This window comes from Magallana gigas, chromosome 2 (genome assembly GCF_963853765.1).
Source record: "Magallana gigas chromosome 2, xbMagGiga1.1, whole genome shotgun sequence".
NCBI classification, from domain to species: domain Eukaryota; kingdom Metazoa; phylum Mollusca; class Bivalvia; order Ostreida; family Ostreidae; genus Magallana; species Magallana gigas.
Genome location: NC_088854.1, coordinates 13,979,366 through 14,001,727, shown reverse-complemented (window position 1 = coordinate 14,001,727; position 22,362 = coordinate 13,979,366). Strand labels below are relative to the sequence as shown.

The 22,362-nt window shown below is 33.9% G+C and overlaps 1 protein-coding gene and 1 pseudogene across 1 annotated transcript; both read right to left on the bottom strand.

Annotated features, from left to right (window-relative positions):
* The window catches only part of LOC136272740 (epidermal growth factor receptor-like), an 86,757-nt pseudogene that overhangs the window by 17,066 nt on the left and 47,329 nt on the right, over positions 1-22,362 (bottom strand).
* LOC117682527 (uncharacterized) lies at positions 7,917-20,263 on the bottom strand. The gene is made up of 4 exons (XM_066075147.1): positions 20,113-20,263; positions 11,517-11,954; positions 11,098-11,311; positions 7,917-10,899 (listed from the first exon to the last, which is right to left on the bottom strand). Exons 1-3 carry the CDS (start codon positions 20,113-20,115, stop codon positions 11,135-11,137), a joined length of 618 nt encoding a protein of 205 aa, XP_065931219.1. The 5' UTR covers positions 20,116-20,263; the 3' UTR covers positions 7,917-10,899; positions 11,098-11,134.

Below are 22,362 nucleotides of genomic sequence, written 5' to 3'. Positions count from 1 at the left end.
AGTACCCATTAAACAGGAAGTTGACGTCTGATTGGTACAAAAATATATCCCACGATATGGCATGCCTTATGCCTTAACACTGTGTAAAATTTTCAAGCATCTGCGATAAAAAGTTGCTGAGAAATCTTTGACGAACATTTGTTTGAAAATTTTGGTTAAAAAAATAAGCTAAGTACTCATTCAACAGGAAGTTGACGTCTGATTGGTACAAAAATACATCCCATAATAAAGCATGCCTATACAAATACTGTGTAAAAATTTCAAGCATCTGCGATAAACAGTTGCTGAGAATTCTTTGACAAAAATTTTTTTAAAAATTTTGGCTAAAATAAACAAAGTCATCATTTAAAAGGAAGTTGGCGTCTGATTGGTACAAAAATATATCCGATGATATAGCATGCCTTTACAAATACTGTGTAAAAATTTCAAGCATCTGCAATAAACATTTGCTGATATTCTTTGACAAAAATTTGTTTAAAAATTTTTGCAAAAAAAACAAAGTCGTCATTTAACAGGAAGTTGACGTCTGATTGAACAAAAATATATTCCACAATATGGCATGCCTATACAAATATTGTGTAAAAATTTCAAGCATCTGAAATAAATTGTAGCTGAGAAATCTTTGACGAAAATTTGTTTGAAAATTTTGGTTAAAAAATAAGCAAAGTCGTCATTTTACAGGAAGTTGACGTCCAATTGATACAAAAATATATCCCACGGTATGGCATGCCTTAACAAACACTGTGTAAAATTTTCAAGCATCTGCAAAGCTGCTGGGAAATCTTTGACGAAAATTTCTTTGAAAATTTTGGCTAAAAATAAACAAAGTCTTTATTTAACAGGAAGTTGACGTCCGATTGATACAAAAATATATCCCACAATATGGCATGCCAAACAAATAGTGTGTTAAAATTTCAAGCATCTGCGATAAATAGTTGCTGAGAAATCTTTGACGGAAATTTGTTTGAAAATTTAGCTAAAAATAAACAAAGTACTCATTAAACAGGAAGTTGACGTCCGATTGGTACAAAAATACATCCCACGATATGGCATGCCTTAACAAACACTGTGTAACAATTTCAAGCATCTGCGATGAAAAGTTGCTGAGAAATCTTTGACGGATATTTGTTTGAAAATTTTGGTTAAAAAATAAGAAAAGTCGTCATTTAACAGGAAGTTGACGTCCGATTGATACAAAAATATATCCCGTGATATGGCATGCCAAAACAAATAGTGTATTGAAATTTCAAACATGTGCGATAAAAAGTTGCTGAGAAATCTTTGACAGAAATTTGTTTGAATATTTTGGCTAAAAATGAACAAAGTACTCATTCAACAGGAAGTTGACGTCCGATTGGTACAAAAATACATCACACGATATAGCATGCCTATACAAATACTGTGTAAAAATTTCAAGCATCTGTGATAAACAGTTGCTGAGAATTCTTTGACAAAAATTTGTTTGAAAATTTTGGCTTAAATAAACAAAGTCGTCATTTTAAAGGAAGTTGACGTCTGATTGGTACAGACATATATCACACGATATGGCATGCCTATACAAATACTGTGTAAAAATTTCAAGCATCTGTGATAAACAGTTGCTGATATTCTTTGACAAAAATTTGTTTGAAAATTTTGGCTAAAAATAAACAAAGTCGTCATTTAACAGGAAGTTGACGTCTGATTGGTACAAAAATATATCCCATGATATGGCATGCCTATACAAATACTGTGTAAAAATTTCAAGCATCTGCGATAAACAGTTGCTGAGAATTCTTTGACGAAAATTTGTTTGAAAATTTTGGTTAAAAAATAAGCAATGTTGTCATTTAACAGGAAGTTGACGTCCGATTGGTACAAAAATATATCCCACGATATGGCATGCCTTAACAAACACTGTGTAAAATTTTCAAGCATCTGCAAAGCTGCTGGGAAATCTTTGACGAAAATTTCTTTGAAAATTTTGGCTAAAAATAAACAAAGTCTTTATTTAACAGGAAGTTGACGTCTGATTGATACAAAAATATATCCCACAATATGGCATGCCAAACAAATAGTGTGTTAAAATTTCAAGCATCTGCGATAAATAGTTGCTGAGAAATCTTTGACGGAAATTTGTTTGAAAATTTTGGCTAAAAATAAACAAAGTACTCATTAAACAGGAAGTTGACGTCCGATTGGTACAAAAATACATCCCACGATATGGCATGCCTTAACAAACACTGTGTAACAATTTCAACCATCTGCGATGAAAAGTTGCTGAGAAATCTTTGACAGATATTTGTTTGAAAATTTTGGTTAAAAAATAAGCAAAGTCGTCATTTTACAGGAAGTTGACGTCCGATTGATACAAAAATATATCCCACGATATGGCATGCCAAAACAAATAGTGTATTAAAATTTCAAGCATCTGCGATAAAAAGTTGCTGAGAAATCTTTGACAGAAATTTGTTTGAATATTTTGGCTAAAAATAAACAAAGTACTCATTCAACAGGAAGTTGACGTCCGATTGGTACAAAAATACATCCCACGATATAGCATGCCTTAACAAATACTGTGTAAAAATTTCAAGCATCTGTGATAAACAGTTGCTGAGAATTCTTTGACAAAAATTTGTTTGAAAATTTTGGCTAAAAATAAACAAATTCGTCATTTAAAAGGAAGTTGACGTCCGATTGGTACAAAAATATATCCCACGATATGGCATGCCTATACAAATACTGTGTAAAAATTTCAAGCATCTGCGATAAACAGTTGCTGATATTCTTTGACAAAAATTTGTTTGAAAATTTTGGCTAAAAATAAACAAAGTCGTCATTTAACAGGAAGTTGACGTCTGATTGGTACAAAAATATATCCCATGATATGGCATGCCTATACAAATACTGTGTAAAAATTTCAAGCATCTGCGATAAATAGTGGCTGAGAAATCTTTGACGAAAATTTGTTTGAAAATTTTGGCTAAAAATAAACAAAGTCGTCATTTAAAAGGAAGTTGACGTCCGATTGGTACAAAAATATATCCCACGATATGGCATGCCTTAACAAACACTGTGTAAAATTTTCAAGCATCTGTGATAAATAGTTGTTGAGATAAATGCGACAGAAATTTTTGTTGTGGACGGACAGACAGACACACAAGGGTAAAACAGTATACCCCCTCTCCTTCGGAGCGGGGTTTAATAAAAAGATTAAAATAACAAAAATTTTACAACATCTGTGCCAAAGACTTTATATACATAAATATAAATATGAATCTTTATCATGACCGAAATACAGAATTGCATGGTGATGTAAATTTTGGAGGGCACTTTGAAAGTTGTACAGTGGACAAAAACTTCACTGTTTACATTCCTGAAGATAACAGAACTAGATCTGCATGAGTAAAAATCTCTCATAGATATCATCAAATTTCATTCGAGAAAAAATGCCTAAACTTTAACACTCCTCTGCTATAAATCAGCCCTAATTTAACTACATTTATCAAATTCCTGTCCTTCATTAACATTTCTTCATCTAAATAAAAAAAATGTTATAAAAAAAATCTAAACTGGCAGACGAAGAAAAATGAAAGAGCCAAAGTTACTAATTTCTCAAATAGTGGGGAAAACAAAACATGCATGTTTCAAATCAAAAGCAATTACCCGGTATAATAAAATATGTAATGTTTCACTATGATAGTTCACTATTGCCAGGAGAAAATCCAAATCCTAATAAATCACACCTTTGTGTGATTTGATGTTAAATATGAATGAAATTTACCAGGAAAAACTGCCTGGTTTTGTCAATGATAAGTAAAACAAGAGATTCCTGTTTGGCCTATATGTAAAGAATAAAAACCAATTATCTACAATTATCCACACACACCACTGACAAACAACTGACATCATCTTACCTTGAACTATGCCAACAGAAAGCAGAAAAAATACAAAGAAAATATCAGATTCTACGTGCTTTCAACACTGAATCTGCTGCTTTTCAAACACATGCCTAAAAGTTACAGTGGCAAATCATTGTCTTTGCAGGTTGCTGGCATAACATGCTGTTGAAAACTAAAACAGAATTGTTGACAGCTGAATCCATGAAAGTTTATGAATTATGAATGTTTTGTGTAAAATGAAAAGAACAGTTTTAGAAATTCTATTCTCATTAAGTGCTCAAAATTGTTAATATTTCTTTATTTCTACATTTAAAAAAATTAATTGTTGGTAAAGACTATTACAGCCAGTTAAACCAAGAACATTTACCAAATTCAGTTAGAGGTTCTCATTTCACATGATCTTAACACTTGTAAGTTTCTAACATGGAAACGTTTATCTTTGAGTGACTGACCATAACCAAAATCAAAGTTAGCCTGGTTTAGATTTTCCCAGTGTTGTTTAATGAATAATTTAGTACAACAGAAACCATTGGTGTTGTTTTACAGGTTATTTTAAGTTAGATATCTGTACTACTTTGGTGAGGGAAAAGGGGAAACAAAGAGTGCATTTACCGGTATTCATTTTGAGAGAGTATCACTCAAAAGTAAGATCAAGGATTTTTTTTTTACTCATTAAATATCACACTATTAAAAACAAAATTTCAAGAAGGTACATCCCACATAATCTATAAAGTATACATGTATACTAAAAGAAGAGAGAAGATGGAGTCCAGAAATGACAATTAAACATAAAAGAGATGGCCTTATATATTTGGATGCATCAACCTGGAAACTTGAAAGGCCTGTTTGAGAACTGACGTAGATATATTGATGTAGGGAATGACTGATGGATTCAACTGTTAATGTTATTGGACATGGCAAAAAAACCGACATACATATGCAGATTAATAAATTAAATGCACATATATAAGGAAACGCTACAAGATATATACGAGCACACCCATGCGTTAACCAGTCGCTGCTTTCGTTCTGTAACACCACTTTCGGATTGTTGGATGTATTGGGCGTGATAAGCTCAATCGCTGAGGGCGTATTCGATTCATCTGGGATTTTCTTCAATACATATCCCTGAGATGGTGACAAATATCTTTATCAAGTGATTCAACACATGGAAATGTTTAGGTGAGTTATTAATTCATTACAGTGCACTGCGCAAATCAACCAACACACAGATGAATCTAAATAATGTGTGTTCAAACATTTCATCTATCAGCTACTTTCTTACAGACATTTTTAAAGCAAAAATGTTATTGAGGCATTTTTTCATCTTAGAAATGTAAAGGAAGAGATTCATTTATTATTGCAGACATGATCTCCCCATCACAGTGATCACTCCCCCCCCCCCCCCTCCACTTTCCCAAATCTCTGAAAACAGACACAAACACACACATCCTGGATGATAAAAACTAATCCAGATATGTGTACATGTACAAAGTACTACCACCATAATACTGTACAAGATGCCCCTTTTCAGACTCCCCTGCACGTTCATACAATACAGCGCCCCAAATAAGCAATGAAAGCTCTGGTTATATAAAAATGTACGCTATAAAGTAAATTCCTGCAATGATGGGCTAAGCAGCATCTGCACAGAGATACCTACTGAAATAACCAAGTAGCGACCAGGATCTCGGGCCATTTTGGCAAACTCTTCAGTTAGCTCAAAGAATGAGGGACGGCTGTCCGCATCCAACATCCAACCTGCAAAATTATTCACGTGTCAAATACATGCTTCTAAAAAAATGCTGTAGGAAATTTCTTTAAGCATACCATAATGAATAACATATACATAAAAGGAAATCCAGAATCATGGTAATAATGACAATGAAGTGTAGATATAGGACGCTTACACTTGATCATAATCATGTAGACATCAATGGTACAGATAGAGGGCTGGGGGAGCCGCTCCCCTTTCTCCAGTAAATCAGGTACATCCCTCGCTCTCACATTCTCATACGGCCTTTGTCCGTATGTAAAGAGCTCCCAGACTGTTACCCCAAAACTCCAGACCTCACTCTTGTGTGTGAAGATCCTCTGCTGAATGCATTCTAGGGCCAGCCACTTAATGGGCATCTGATAAATAAAGTATTTTGTATCTTAATTTTTGTCACAATTCATTCAATTTAACCGTAAAATCATACAAAAGCAGCAGAGAGAGAAAGAGGAATTTTGTTGCCATCAAACTGCTTTCCTTTAAATATTTTGCAAAGAATAAAAATATTTTAAAATTGAAGTCTATAGATTGTCTTTTTTTTTTGACAATGATGTCATTTATTTGTAAGTGATTAGTCAGTGTCAGTAATTTGGAAAAGAACTTGTTCAACTGTTACCTTCCCTCCTGCTGCATGGTACTCGTCCTCGTTGATGTCCAGTAACTTGGCCAGACCAAAGTCTGTGATCTTAATCTGGCCTGGACTCTAAATATGCCATGCCCTGTAATTGTAATGTAAGTTTGAACTACCGGTACATTGTATTTTGACTGGGTACATTCATACATAAGGGAACAAACCATGAGTCAAATGAAACCCTACAATGGGCAAGAGTACTCTGTGGTTTCATGTTATATTCATTACATCAATTTATCTTACAACTATTCAAATAGTTTGGCCAAATATAAAAGTTTTGTTCTAAAAACCCCACTGAGCTATTGCTCATACAATACATAATCTTATTAGCTGGTGCAAAAGCTATTAACATGTTTTAGTGATGAAATTTAATAGGTTTTTGATTGTTTTAGTCTGATGAGTGAAAGCAAAAGAGGATATCATTACCTTTGCAATCTGCGTACACCAGTTGAGAAGAACTTTGGAGCCAATATTATCTTTGTGTTTTCGGACATAGTCCAGAAGACAACCTAATGGCATTAACTGTGTAATCAGCATCATCTGGGCGGTCATACACACTGCCAGAATACGGATACAGCAAGGGTTTTCTACCGAGGCCATCACACGAGCCTCCTCCAGCAGCTCCTTGTTCTGACACGGTGATGTACTGTCTGACAAAACTTTAATGGCGACAGGAATTTTCACATTCTCATCCTGAGGAATCCTGAGAAATCCAAAATCCCTACAAGGTCAAATATAAGCATACAAGATCAAATATTGTCTGAACTCTCTGTGTGATTATAACCTAAGGTAATCATGAAATTTTCAGTAACTAGAAAAATCAACAAAGTTTTGATGATAAACCAAACAGTTAGTTCTTGTACACAGTGCCAAATGCTCCTGAGCCAATAATCCCGTCTCTTCGTAGCTCAGACTGCTTTATAAGGCGGATACTAGACATGTCTGGTTTGGCATTGGTTGGAGTCAATGGTTGCTGTAATCATGTCAAACAATGTTAATAATTCTACATTGTAACAAGATTACCGGTAAAAACTAGATGTGTTAATAGACTGACATATATGCTCTGTTAATGGCTAAATTAAATATTTTGCATTTCTAAGAACACTTCATCAGAGAGCTTATCAAAGTACTGAAAGTACTGAAAGCCGGGCTAAGATGCAGGGTTTTGTGCGTTTTAATTTATAAAAAATATAGAATTACATTTATATTGAAACTATAATCATCTAAATTGTTATTGGTTTGTTTACTTAGTATTTTCTCATTTTGATGCGTTATTTCCATTATTTTTTATAATATTTTGAGCTTTACCCATAGCTGCAGATATCAGTGCAACTCCAAGTCTGCAGAAACTGAACATACCCGGTATATTTCCTTGGATTTTAGGAAATCTGAATTAAGATGTTTATTTATTTTGAATTAAGTTGTTTATTTATTTTGCATGGTAGGGGCATTTTGTGTCATTTTACAAGTATTCATTTGCCTACAGAGTACTTTTAATAAATTAATCATGCATTGGACTTTTGAGATTGTTAGATTACAGGTACTTAACCCTCAAATAAACTCAGTAAATCAAAACAAGTATCTGTTTGTGATAGAGATTTATTAACGTTTGATTAGTCACATATTTAACAAAGATGAACTATAGATAAAGTATGAATAAACCAAGAAATTATTACTTTTGTAAAACAAAGAACGCTGTCTTTGGTGAGGCAGAATCTAGTAACTATGTAGATGTAAAGTAATTTTTCACCAATAGGATAAACAAACAGATTGGCGATATATTAAATGCAATATCAATGAATAATAATAACAGTTAAAGGAGCAGTGGAAGGTTTTTTTTTAAAACAAATGATATTTCATACACAACAAAATTGTATGGAGAAGAACACATGCATAAAATGTGAAACAGAAAAAAATCACATGTATCTGCTAGCCAATGCTCAGTAACAATACCCCCGCTATGAGATAAAGAAACAGAATGAGCCAAAGTTTCTTTATTTAGATAAGAAACACTCCTTCTAGCAGGACTGGACGAAAAGAGTGTGAAAGTTTGAAACACAATTAATGAGTGGTTGTGAAAATATGTTTAAAATGTATATCTAACATAGAAACAGTAATAATTTAACAGAAAATCGACACAATATTTGTACAAAAATGCATCCCTACATTTAGCATACCTAAACAAACACAGTGTTTGATTGTCAAGCATTTTAGAATAATAGTTGCAGAGAGAAATGTTATTAAAATTTGTTACAGTCAGTCAGACACATGGGTAAAATGGTAAATAAAAGCATCTTCTTCTGAGCAGGGGTATAATAATCTATTCTAAAAGGTAAAAATTTTTCTAGTATCTATACAACACATCCTAATAAGTACTACCTACAGATTAGACACTGCTATCTAAAGAGTAAATCTAGATATGAATAACTTTTTGTCTAGTCATAAAACTAGAACAATCAACAACTAAGCCTATGTTTGAAATTGTTCATCATAGTTGATCTTACGTACTTACTATGATGTTAAAATAATTAAAGTTTTTAAACAATGTACTGTTGATTGGTTTGTTTTGAAAAGCACGATTCAAATATCATATGTGTTTAAGCAGTTGTTATTGTTTGTGCAAGGTAGATACCGTAAGCAAAACTGTTTGTAGATTATGGACCTTTTCAAGCAAAATATAATTCTATATGGTTTTTAATGTCAAGTGTGCACTAATCAAATAATATGCCCAAGGAAATAAAATAAACAAGTAAAATTGATTTTGAAGATGAAAAAAAAAATAACACATCAGACATTTCTGATGGGGCAATATATGGTCAGACAATGTAAATGAACATTTTATGCGTGAGCATGATGGTCTTTGAAAGTTTGAAGACAGTGAGTATTATCAGATTTTAACAATCAAAACATAGGTAACAAAAGTCATATATACAAGACTAGCTGAACACATTAAGACATCTTTTAAGGACAGTAGGAAATATAAAACAAAAATATGTGCTATTTTCATGGCAAGATATGAGTTCTATTTGGCAGCACTGTTTTTGGCACTATATAGGGAAAATTAGAGTAAATGATTGGGTGTAATTAGGATATATGATTGGCCATCCTATTTTCATAAGTACTTATGAATATTAAAATTGGCATGAAATAAGCACACAATCTTTTAAGAAATAGAAATACATGTAATGTAAACATTACAAGTAAAGGTTTGGTAAACTAAACAAAAACCCAACATTACATATGTGTACTACATTATCAAAACAACAATAAATCTACTGGTAGAAAAATGTTACAATATTTGTACAATTAACATGTTTATGTTAAACATGTAGGAGAACTGAACAATTTAAAAAAAAACTGTAACATATTTTAGAAGATAACTTGTCCACAGAGAGAAATGCATCAATACTATTTCAGACAAGCACACAATTGATGAAAAGGTCATGGCATTTTTCGGCACTACACAATTAGTATGACACATATTTTGGGATTTTAGGAAGCATAATTGAAAAAGTAATTGAGCAATGAAATATAAAAATATGTAAGAGGTAAACAATTGTAAAATATGGCATTTTTTGGCACTTTCTGAAAAATATCAGGTTTCAAAAATACTTATGATGTCAACTTTCATATGTTCTATGCAAAATATATGTTACAATTGGTATGACACATATTTTAGGATTATAGTCAGGTAAATGAAAATGTAATAGGGCAATGAAATATAGGAATAATTGAAAGGTAAAGGATTATATTGTATGATATATTTTCAAAGGACATTGTATGTTGTTATTCACAACCTGTTTTTTTTTAACGAAATGTATGAACATACAGGACTGTGTAATGAAATTATTCTGAGAAATTTATAAAAATGATATTTGCAATAATGGCTATACAATAAGTGAAATTAGGTAGCAGGACATAACCTGGTATATGCAGAGTCTCTATGCCAGATAAGAAACAAGGCAAAATCACCTTGAAACATAGTCGTATGTTAAGATTTCTAGACTCTCTGTTTAGAACAATCCATATGTAAACAAACAAAGTATTTAGATGAAATATATACAAAAAAGCAGAACTTGCTTTAAAAAATGTTACAATTTGATAAGAAATATACAGACAAGCATAACAAAAAAAAACAAAATTCACAAGAACATCCACACTCCTACAAAACAATACAACTACTCAACATGCAATTGATCAGTTCACATCTAAAAATGTTTCTGGACAGCAGAAAATTTCCAAATTATTTTCAAGCAAATGTTTATGATAAAAGTAAACATCTTTTAATGGAGACATTAAACATGGCGGAGATTATATCTAGAATTCCTTAAAAATTATTAAGTGTTCAAAGAACACTACATTAATGTTCACAAAAACTCAATGCTTATGACACTGCTCCCCTTTGAGGTGCATCTAATAGACAGCATCGGATTGCAGCGGCTGATTACATAACTTTCAATTTTCTCTTTCTCAACATTTGGTAGGGCAACTTCTACCAATTCCAATGGCATGGTTAGAATGGTATCATCTTCCAACAGGAATGTCATATTTTCCCCATCAACACAGCCAGAGACAGCCTGCTTGACTTTCACTTCTGGAGGACAATCCGTCTTCTAAAAACATAAGATCACGGTTATTTTTTCAGTTCTTTACCTCAGTACTTGCATAATCAGGAATATTGAGAAATACATTGTCAATTCATGACATCTTTGTTACACTTATATACTACATGTAGTATGCAACTCCTTTTTTGTTTGTATATGAAGTTGGCACTCTTAGCAAGTAAGAAAGTGATAAGTATAACTACTTACTGTAATTTTGGTTTTTGAAGTTGTTGTCAAGGACACTTCATTGCGGGAGGTGTTGATCACAACATCTGATATGGACATAATCTCCTGGTCTTATGTCTTTTTCAGCAAAGCTGCGCCACAATGCAACTTTGCACTTGCTTGTTGCATCTTCTATGTAAATGTTCTTTACATTAACTCTTTCCTCCCTTACAAAAACTTGTCTTGTTGCTTCTTCCTAAAATATAGAAAAATATAGGTAAGATAAGAGATAATAGTTGTTATTATAATGAGGAAGAGATGATTTATAAAAAAATACATAAACTTAGACGATGGCATATATATCAGACATATATTAATTAAATTAAATCACTCCATTAACAATTTTTTGATAAATATTAATTACAAAATGTCAAATTAAATTTGTAAAGTTTGTGTCTTACCTGGGTGATTGTCCCCTTTATTGAAACTCTCTCTTTAGGCGGCGAATTCAAAGCTTCGCTCACCGTCTTTGTTGGTGCAGGTGGGGGGTGCAGAAGATTTTTAGCTTGGTTCACAATGTGCTCAGGAACACTAACTTCTGCACAGGGGAATACCTTTGTGTTGCTAGTGACAGCAACCCCGTCAGGCTTCTTAATCACATTTCTCAAGATAACTGAGCTCCCCTCCCTGAATCTTGGGAATTTTGTCTGGTCATACACGACGCACAGAACTGCTTTTCCCTCATCAGCTATGACACAGTTTTTCAGAATATGTGACTCATTTCTTTCATTGGTGTAGGAATGTTCCGGATCGGTGTCGATCACTTTGGCTTTAACACTCTTAGTGTAAGGGATTTGACCCTTTTGCGCCATCAGATCTGACAGAGAGATAGTTGTAGCCTGAAACAGTGATATGTTAATTAGTTTATTGAATATTAATGTACAGCAGATTAAGAAAATTGAATGAATATATTGTTTGGTGTAATACATTTGTATTGGCAGGCACAACAAGACGAATTTAGACTTGTGACAAGCTGAAAAGTTATCATGTTTTAAGATGTTTCTGATATCACTGATAAATATATTGGTTTATGATCAGAATAGTACGATTCTAATGTTCCAGAAAGACAAAGACGATCTTGGGGGAAATTTATGTAAATATGATCTTAACAAGAATCATAATCAGTTGTTGGAGATTTCAAAATTTAATGAAATGAGTAATTGTGCTGAAGGAAGTTTAATACTGAACAATTTTGTAATGCATTTTGATTAAAGTCTCCCATTATAATGGTTGGTTTAGTTATATTTATGATTGACTGTAAATATTGCATGACATTTGCAAAATTCTGATTGGTAGCTGATTTTGGAGGACAATAAATAAAACAAATATTTGCAACATCCAAGATTGTAATAAGTAGTTCTATACCACTAATTGAGGTTGCAATTAATTGGTTCTGAACGATATTTGGTTTGTAGTACAATGCCATTCCATGTTTGCTTTGTTGTTGATCAGCACAAAACAAAGAGAGTCCTTCAATGTTGAGATCTAGGTCTGATTCAAATACTCTAGTTTCACATAAAGCTAGAATATCCACATGCTTCAAATAAATGTCTGTACGAAGATCATCAAACATCTGAACAAATACTTATCTTTTTGGAGTTTAATTCCTTGATAAAGAGGTTGGACAGGTTTTTGATACGACTTAAACCAACATAATGGATATGGTCATTTTTCCTGCTTCCAAAATGTAAAACTGCACTATTCATAGTAGACCCTTGTGCCTTATGTATAGTCTTTGCTGCAGACATCTGTAGGGGAAACTGTCGTCTAACAACATTATAAGTTTTGTAATGCTGAATGTTAAAACATCTTGTAACCTCTAATATTGGTGTCCAGCTATGGGGAATATTTGTTGTAATAAAACTGGAATATTTTTGTCGCCATTGGCAGCCAGATGAGGAGTTTTCAAACTCAACCCAAACAATACTGACACGATGATGCGATAAATCTACACGATAGTCGAACATTTTTATTGAACAGGATGCCGCATTTGTTAAGCCATCTTCTACACTTACATTTAAGCACAATTCATATGGGGGTCCAATGGCAAGATGGAGATTTTTTTGAAGTCCCATTGTTTTCCCTGCATCATCTGGCACTTTGTTCAATATTTTTTCTTTAAATGAACATGGAACATCTCCTGAAACACTGTCAATTGAGTGTACAACTGCCTTCATAGAATCAGGCAGTTTCGTTAATAGATGGAAGTTATGCAAATCACACTCTGCACGCGTGGTAAATAAATGAGGTATCAAATCTAAGTCTGGTGGATGAATAGCATTTGGTGCATTGAGCAGTCTTGACTGCAGAATCTGTATGTCCTGTGGAATCATATGGTTTCCTTCCCGTAGCCTATTCAGAAGTTGGGCAAATGATTTGTCATCTTTTTGACGCATTATTTCCTCTAATTCAAAAATGGTGAAATGGTCTTGCCACAAATTAGCACCAATAGATTCAATGCCTACACGAGGTATAGTAAATATCCAGGAATCCATTACAGGTTTTAACTGATACAAGTCTCCAAATACTATCACACTTACACCACCAAATGGTTTGCAACACCCTTTTATCTCTTGTAACCTTAAGTTTATGAAATTAAACATTCTTTTTCCCACCATTGATATTTCATCTATGAATACAATTTTCAAATGAAAGAACTTGCATCTCATAGAATCAAGCTGGTGCATATCTAGGGGCTTGAATGCAAATCCTCTTCCAACTGGTATACCAAATGCAGAATGTATTGTATTTCCTCCTATGTTATGAGCTGCCTTGCCAGTAGGTGCACAAAGAAGTACTTTCAGGTTATCTGGGTTTTCACCTACTTTATGATTGAAGTACTTAATAAGAGCTTGGTAAAGAGATCACAAAAGAACACTTTTTCCTACACCTGCTCCACCAGTAAGAAATGTATACAAGGGCGTTTCATTTGTTTTGAAATGGTTTAAAACATTGTAAAAAAATAGCTTCTGTTTTTCATTCAGACTCTGTACTAATGACCTGTAATTACTATCTGACATTTCATTCATTGGTAACGATTCATTCTCAAATCGCTTACGTGCTATTCCAAAATCCTGACCAATATCATATTCATTGTTTGATACTGTGCCTGTGCAATGACTTTCTGTTCCAGGGTCAAAACAACCAAAATTATCAGACAATGTAGAACCCTGAGCAGAATCAATTGTTTCTTGATGTTCATTTTCAGGCAAGACAACATTCCTTTGATAGTCATCCATATCATCTACATCATGCAACATGTCCTCTCCAATTTCACATGATATCTTCATATATCGAGCTTTAACTCCCTCCACTTCATCCTTAACCTTCGTAAAACTTTATTCATATGTATGACAGCCATGTAAGAGATCTGTTTCCTCTTTTCTCCATTTTGTAAATAACATCAATAACTGCCTATAATGACCTTCCCTATCAACATTTAGTGCAATGGTATGGTATCTCAATACCTTCTGCTTTTTGCGCTTCTTCAGAATGGTTCCATCTCTAAATTCAAACAATGTCTGCTCATTATGAGAAAAACTGTCTGTATCTTCATTTGATTCAGCTGAAGCTAAAATATCATCTTCTAGGTCATGTGAATAATCTTCCTCCAACAATTCTCCTTCGCAATTTTCAACTTGCTTCTTACACTTTTCTAGAGATGTATCAAACCAAGTAACAAAATCTGCATAACAGTATTTGCTCATCTGTTTTGGTCGTCTCTTGAAGCGTTTTAAAGCATTATCTGATTCCACATTAGTTGAGGATTCTGGCATATCTTTTAAACTGGAATATGGTTTTAGTAAGACTGTTCTATTGTTTAATTCATTTGTGTCAATGAAAACCACTTCTCTGGAAGATTTCCTCAAAGGCATTTGAAGAACCAAGTATGCAGCTTCCTGCGCACCTATTTCCACATGGCTAAGAAATTGATTACCAATTCTTCTTACTTGCTGTCTTATATCACTGTCTTTTTTGTTTGGCTTCTTTGCATGCTTCATATAATATGTTTGATAAACCCCTTTGACCTTTTGAGATATATGACACTATATATGAAACACAAGCATAAGGATCAAGTATGAACTGTATGTCCATGTTTGCCTCCCAGCACTTCAATAAAGTTTTGTTATAGCTGTTAATGCGCACTTCTTCCACAGTACGCTTTAAGAAAATTTTGGAGACAGACAGTGTTGACCGTATTGCCTGCAAGTAAGATGCCAAATTCATGTCTAGTTTGCATAGAAAGTCATCAAAAATGACAAATTCCTGTGTATCATTTGATTTCATATCAGATAACATTTTGGCAATTTTATGAAAATTCTGAATTCCAAGGGCTTTTTCTTCTTCATCAAGAATGGGATCCAGAACAACTGTATTAGGCATGGGAGGAAGGGGGAAATTGAATCTACATATGGCTTTTCCTTTTTTCCTACAGGTTCTAGCATGTCTATGAGTTTGGTAATTAACTAAATTGTATATTTCATCATCTTTTTTGCATGTAACATGTTTATCAATGAATTTTGCCACTTCTTCATGATTTGTTCCATTGTATTCAGGTGCATCTTTTATCCAAATTAACATGTGCACATGTGGAGATCCTCTTTGCTGAAATTCTATTGGTAAAAAAAATCAACAATTTCTCCAATTGGATTCATTTTGCTTTTCATCACGTTGACCAGAAATGTTTGGAATCAATGTTCAAAATACCTTGCACAGGTTACTGGGTCAGATTTTATCAAAATGCATTTTTCTTCCCATGTCAATGCACTGACTTCCTCATCAGTTAGAGACTTTTGCTTGACCAATTTGTTTAAACATTTCAGTAGGGGTGGCCACTTTGTTTCTGCAGCTGAAAAGGAGCAAAACCAAGTTGGTGTTCCTAATTGCCTGATCATAGCAAATACATCTTTCTTTGTTTGCTCCCAATAAGGTGGTGATCCCCTTAAGTTCCTCAGTACTCTAAATCCATCATCTTGTTTTACCAAATTGTCGACAAAGTTAGGAGATAGCACTTCAGAAACAGTCATTTTTTTCCCTTTGGTTTTACATTTTCTTACTGCTAGAGTCACTTTGTCACGAATTTGTTTAATTTGAAGTCGTTTTAGTTTATAGAAAATATTTGGTATAGACATCGCAGCCCTTCTATCAACATTTCGTAATTCCCATTTACAAATATTGCTATTATGTACTGGAATAGATCTTAACGAATTGTCTGGTCTAGCTTGTCCACAATATATAGTTGGGAAAGCTAAATACTCAGAATACACATCTTGAAATAGACCAAGGGGTGTTTGATTTTCACCAGGTGCTAAAGACAATATTTGGTTATATTCCCTAAAATCCATTGCTTGTAAAACAGTGTCAGTATTGCCTGTTGGTCGGTCATGAAAATTATCTTCTTCAGTCCAGTCATCAGAGGACTGATTTGCATCCTTAGATTGCAACAAATTCTGTGTCTCAGGGGCATCATTTACTAAGTTTTGATTATCTTCAAATTCTTCACTTTGTATACACCTGCTTGCATCCTCAAACCAAGAATTGTTTATTTCTATGCCTTCATTTTTGAATAAATCACTATGTTCAACTAACCACTTTGCAGCTTCAAGCACTTTGTTTGGTCTAATTTTCTCAAATGCAACACTGTGTTTATATGACAGTTTTCGTTTTAATTTTACTGGTATTGTTTCTGTGTCATCCAACATTCTTGGTAGTTGTTTTACTGTTGCATTGACATCTGCTGGTACATTAACAACATTACCCTTTAAATTTAATTGGCCACCTCTTGGAGCTCTCTAAGTTGCATAAATGCAAGTCTTGGTGAAATAAGTCTTTCCTCTAGATGAGTAATATTCAACTGCTCTGGAATAATGGGAAATTTCATATTATTTGCAGTACTGCATGCAGGAATTTTACCTTGTTGAATGGCAAGTAAACATGTTTTACAAATCCATCCATTGTTGTTTACACTCTTAATATTTGACAAACAAACATTCATCAAATGCTGATGTTTGAATCTGACCAATGAGGTCATGCTTACAGAGTGGCGGAAAAATGTTTGTGTGCAACAAGTACAAACATACAGAGGACCATCTGCTATTTTTGATTGAATTGTCTTGTAAATACAATCAATGTCCTGCAGAGACTGAGTCTGAGATTCAGTTGAATTTGTTGGCTGGTCTGACACATTTTGACAAACAGAGGTTTGAAAATTTTCATTTCTATCTAAAGTGAACTGTTCTGAAGATTGTATGTGATCCCTTACAAAGACATTATCTACAGAGAAGTGAGTAGAGGATCGAACAGTTTGATTTTCAATACAATTATCTATATATGACACTCCAGTATTTGGAGTTGTATGTTCAGTCTCGGACAAACATTCTGTTGATCTTAATCTATTTTGATCAAATTCTGTTGATTTTGCTTGCTTTCCTTTGCACATGTACACATTTTCTTCAATAGGTGCCTTTCTTTTCCTTTGACCACCATTGACCTTTACTGAATTTATGCAGTTCACCTTGTAGGGAACTGTTATAATATTAGTTGCACTATGGCTTTTGCAGTAAATTTTTTTGGGTTTGTTAAACACAATATGATGCAAATCATACTGAATTTCTTGGGGCTTTAAAGCAGTCAGAGAATATGCAAACTTCCGTAGGTAAACACAAACCTCAGATAAATTTTCAAGAACACTCAGAATACTTTTTCCAGACTCTGAAGGTAAACCAAACTTGTCTCGTGCATGAGGATCAAAAAAATAATATTTTGAATCATGGAATACAATTCCAATTGCTGTACCAACACATATGAATATCATCAACTTGGAAGCAGTTCCACTGCACAGGGTTGCAAATGCAATCTCTAATGACAATAATGGCCAGTTGCCTGTAAAATCTGAGGAAATTGATCCACTAATTGTTGATTTCAATTGAAAATGAACAAACACATTGTCAAAACTATAATTTACATGTGACAAGGAATCGATGAAGGATGTAAGAAATCTGATGTTTCAGACAAAACATTTCTAATTTTTAAGTATAAATAATCCCCAAGATGTAAAATTTTGTGTAATATGTCCTTTGACCATTCAAGAAAAGAATAGTTCTGTTCAAATGCTGTCAGTAGAAATACAACACAATTAGCAACACACTGCCTTCCCCTAGATAAATCGCTAAACAAAAATTCATCACCTTGATGATAGTCAGCATTGCACAATACTTTAAAATCCACCATATTTTATATCATAAATATTTGGAAAGTTCAAGCTTCAATATCTCAAGTAATATTCTTTTTTTTCAAAGACAATTATGATCACCAAGTTTCCAAAGTTTCAATATCTTCAGGTTTTTCAATTTCTCTCCATGTTTCAATTTCTATTTTCTCCAAGTTTCAATAACATATGTCTTCCCTCCAAGATTTACATGCATGTAACAGATACAAGACAATTCATGATCTCCAAGTTTCCAATTTTCAATTTCTCCAAGTTTTTTCAAATTTCCCTCCAAGTTTCAATTTTTAATTATCTCCAATTTTCAAAATTGTGTTTTCTCCAAGATTTCAATTCCTATCTTTGTCAGATTTTCGCTGTCTTAAGGATCATTTATCATACAAGTTAATTTCTTAATCATTTCTCCATATAATGAATTATCTAAAAAAAATGTACTCGTATGACCTTAGTCAAACCTATTAATCAATAATCAAGGTTTCTAATAACTGATAGATAAGGAAAATTAATACAAATACTGTAATAGTCTGTGCAAAATGATGCGACGATAGCCGATCAAGTAAAGAAATTTGTTGGAAAACACCGTTCTATATATAGAGGGTACATCTTAAAGCTCTAGTGGGGATCACGTGACCTTAATTTGTAAACATTGAAAAATGACTATGCCAGTATTGAAACATCTTTTTTCTACAAACATGTATGCCGTGGATGTTTAGTAAACTATCAAAAATAATCTTAGAAAAACTTAATCATTTTTACGCGCAAAGTAAAAATGTATATCAATCCACAGGGGCTCGTCACGAAGTTTTTTCAACCTTTTATATATACCACCTCTATACAATAAAATACACAAGGGAGGAATCAAAACTCGGAAAAATCGCTACCTCCCGATTTCGGTCGCCTCGTATTAATTCTTCTCGGACGTTAAACCCTGCACTCTAGGTATCATTAGATCGGGAAAGGACCATAGTTTTTAGGAATACCTGCAAAATTTAAACATCGGCAATAATTTTAGAAGTTTCCACGCATTTTCTTCCAGTTTACTCTCCGGTGACACTTTCTTCGATCAGATGTTGCGCACCAAATTTATTCATGCGCTCTCATTGGTTAATTTTGTTGATCAAGATAAATCGTACGTTGACTCGTATTTTAGAGGGATATTCAAATGGTGAGTGAAGAAGTTCTTATTACGTGGTGAGTATATGTATTAATTTTCATATTTATGTAGAAATATTTTAACCATACATCGGACATTCGGTAGGACGTGACTATGTATTTCTTGCATCAAAGCAAGTTTGAATATCGTTTGAAAATCCCTCTAAAATACAAGTCCGCGTACGAGTTATCTTGAGCAACATTGAATTGACCAATGAGAGCGCAACATCTGATCGAAGAAAGTGTCACCGGAGAGTAAACTGGAAGAAAATGCGTGAAAACTTCTAAAATTGTTGCCGATGTTTAAATTTTGCAGGTATTCCTAAAAACTATGGTCCTTTCCCGATCTAATGATACCTAGAGTGCAGGGTTTAACGTCCGAGAAGAATTAATACGAGGCGACCGAAATCGGGAGGTAGCGATTTTTCCGAGTTTTGATTCCTCCCTTGTGTATTTTATTGTATAGAGGTGGTATATATAAAAGGTTGAAAAAACTTCGTGACGAGCCCCTGTGATCAATCTTGTAAACATTGCCTGTGCCTGCCGAGGCACTACATGTTATATATCTTTTATAGCTCAAAACTTAGATTAGCTCCATAAATAAGAAAAGCAATATTTACCATGTCAACTTCTCTCTAATTCTTGATCTTTTTACGCAGTTGTTGTTTACTGAATTCCTTCTCATGATGAAAATCTGCTCAAAATCTTCTCTGGACACTTTCGCTTTCTCAAACCCACGCTATCTTGTTTACGTTTTGATATTACTACGCATTGTACATGATTTTTTTATTCGAAACGTAAGCATGTCTATATTAATCATAAGTGTTATTCATATCACTTTTGTACATTTGAAATTTTGAAATTTAAAATTATATCTCATATGTGTACATGAATTTAAATTAAAATTCATTTACTTCTGGTACTTTTTCTGTATGCGCATGAACATTGAAATACATACTATACAGAGTGTGCATGTGGAGCAGTAATATTCAAATCTTCCATACATTTCAAATGAAAAAAAAGTCTATACAAACATGCTTCTTTGTTTTCATTTTCTTTACTATATTAAACAGGGTAGAATTTTAAATACAATTCAACTAAGCAGCAATGATTAGTACTGAGTTAACATGCACTCTTTTAAGTGCGTATGGCGGTGTTGCGGTCAGCTTCCGCCTTGAACAGGCTGACAATAGCCGGCTATTGCTCTTTGAGCAATACGCCCGGCTAAAAATGAACCGGGGGTTCTACCTCATCTTCATATCCTGTCATCTTGGCTGTGAGGATTGCGGTTTTCCCCTGAGCCTTTGCTCTCTGACACCAGCAATATCCAAAGAGAACAAGAGCCGCTGCCAGCAGGAGCACCCCACCAATAACAGAGCCCAGGATGATGCTGGTCTTCCTGCAAGTAAAACCAATGAAGTAAATTTACAAGTGGGTTTGACTGATAGTCTTTCTGACTAAGAGTCCAAAGTATACAAAAGTAAATCTGCACATGCAAGTCCTGCAGGGATTCTTTGTAGGGTATTATAGAAGAAGGGATTTACATACATTTAATCTTAATTAGATTATGTCATTTTTCACATCATCATAAAACCCTAAATATTCTATTCATTATGAACACATGTAGAATTTTGCTTCATTAAATACTTCAGATTTACTTTTTATTGTCGTCTTCCTGTTGGGCTAATCTGGCTGCCACCTCTGGGTGGCTCTCATCAACACACAGAGTGGTGGTTTCCCCGTCAGATAACGGGTCCTTAATCGTGTAGGTCATGTCAGATGGGCAGGTCTTGGTGCAATTAAACTGCCTACAACTAACGCCAGGATCAGTACAGTTGTTGTGATTATCAGTCCATGATGCTTTATCCAAGTACACCTTGAAGTTGTTGCAAGCATTACACTGGGTTTCGGAGGGACCGTAACACCCCCCTCGGCACTCTTCATGACACTGCTGGCACTCCTTATTCTCATCGGGGTAAAACATGTTCAAACAGGACAATCGGCAGGCACTGTCTTGCTTGACGTATTTACATTTTATGCAGTTAACATTACTTCCCTGAAAACACCCATCACACATCTCATCACAGTGGAAGCAAGCCTACAAAACAAAACAAAGTTGTCATAAATCTGTAAAACAATGATGAAATCTCTAGAACCAGAGCTCCCCTGATCTTCATGATCCTCAACTTACCGAGCTGCCCATCAAGATTTCCGAACCAAGAAGGTGTATTGAAGTCTCCTTACTGATGTAGGTCACATAGTAGTTGTATGGACATCTATTGGCTGTACCATCCGATAAACACCTGAAGATGGTCTTGTTTAGTTCATACTTTGTCTCTATTGCAAGGTCACATGTGTTACAACCCCCTATTCCTACGATATCGGAGGGCCCAGTGCAGCTAAATGTAAGAAAAGAACAATATCTGTTTTACACTTTGTGAAACACCTTAGATACATATATTGTATTATCTTTAATGTACTTGTTCATGTACATGAAAGCTATATAACATTAACATACGAATTATAAAGTATTGAAATCCAAAATATTGCATACAGATCTAAATGTTGTTTTTTTACTTCACATACCCTTCTGCACATTTGTCACTGCAGGGAAGACAGATATTGTTCTCGTTGGCAAAGAACATCTCGGGACATTGGTTCAGACATGTGGTGGAATTATCTTTGCCTCTGATGGTGACATGTTTACACAATGTACAATTCCCAGGTCCCTGTGTACCAAGATTTACAGTAAGAATGACAAATCTCTGATATAAACAAACAATAGCTAAGGCAAAACATCTGCTAGACTTTATTCAAAGTTTTCATGATGCTTTTTTTCTTTTAATTGAGTAAAAAATGTTCTTGCAACA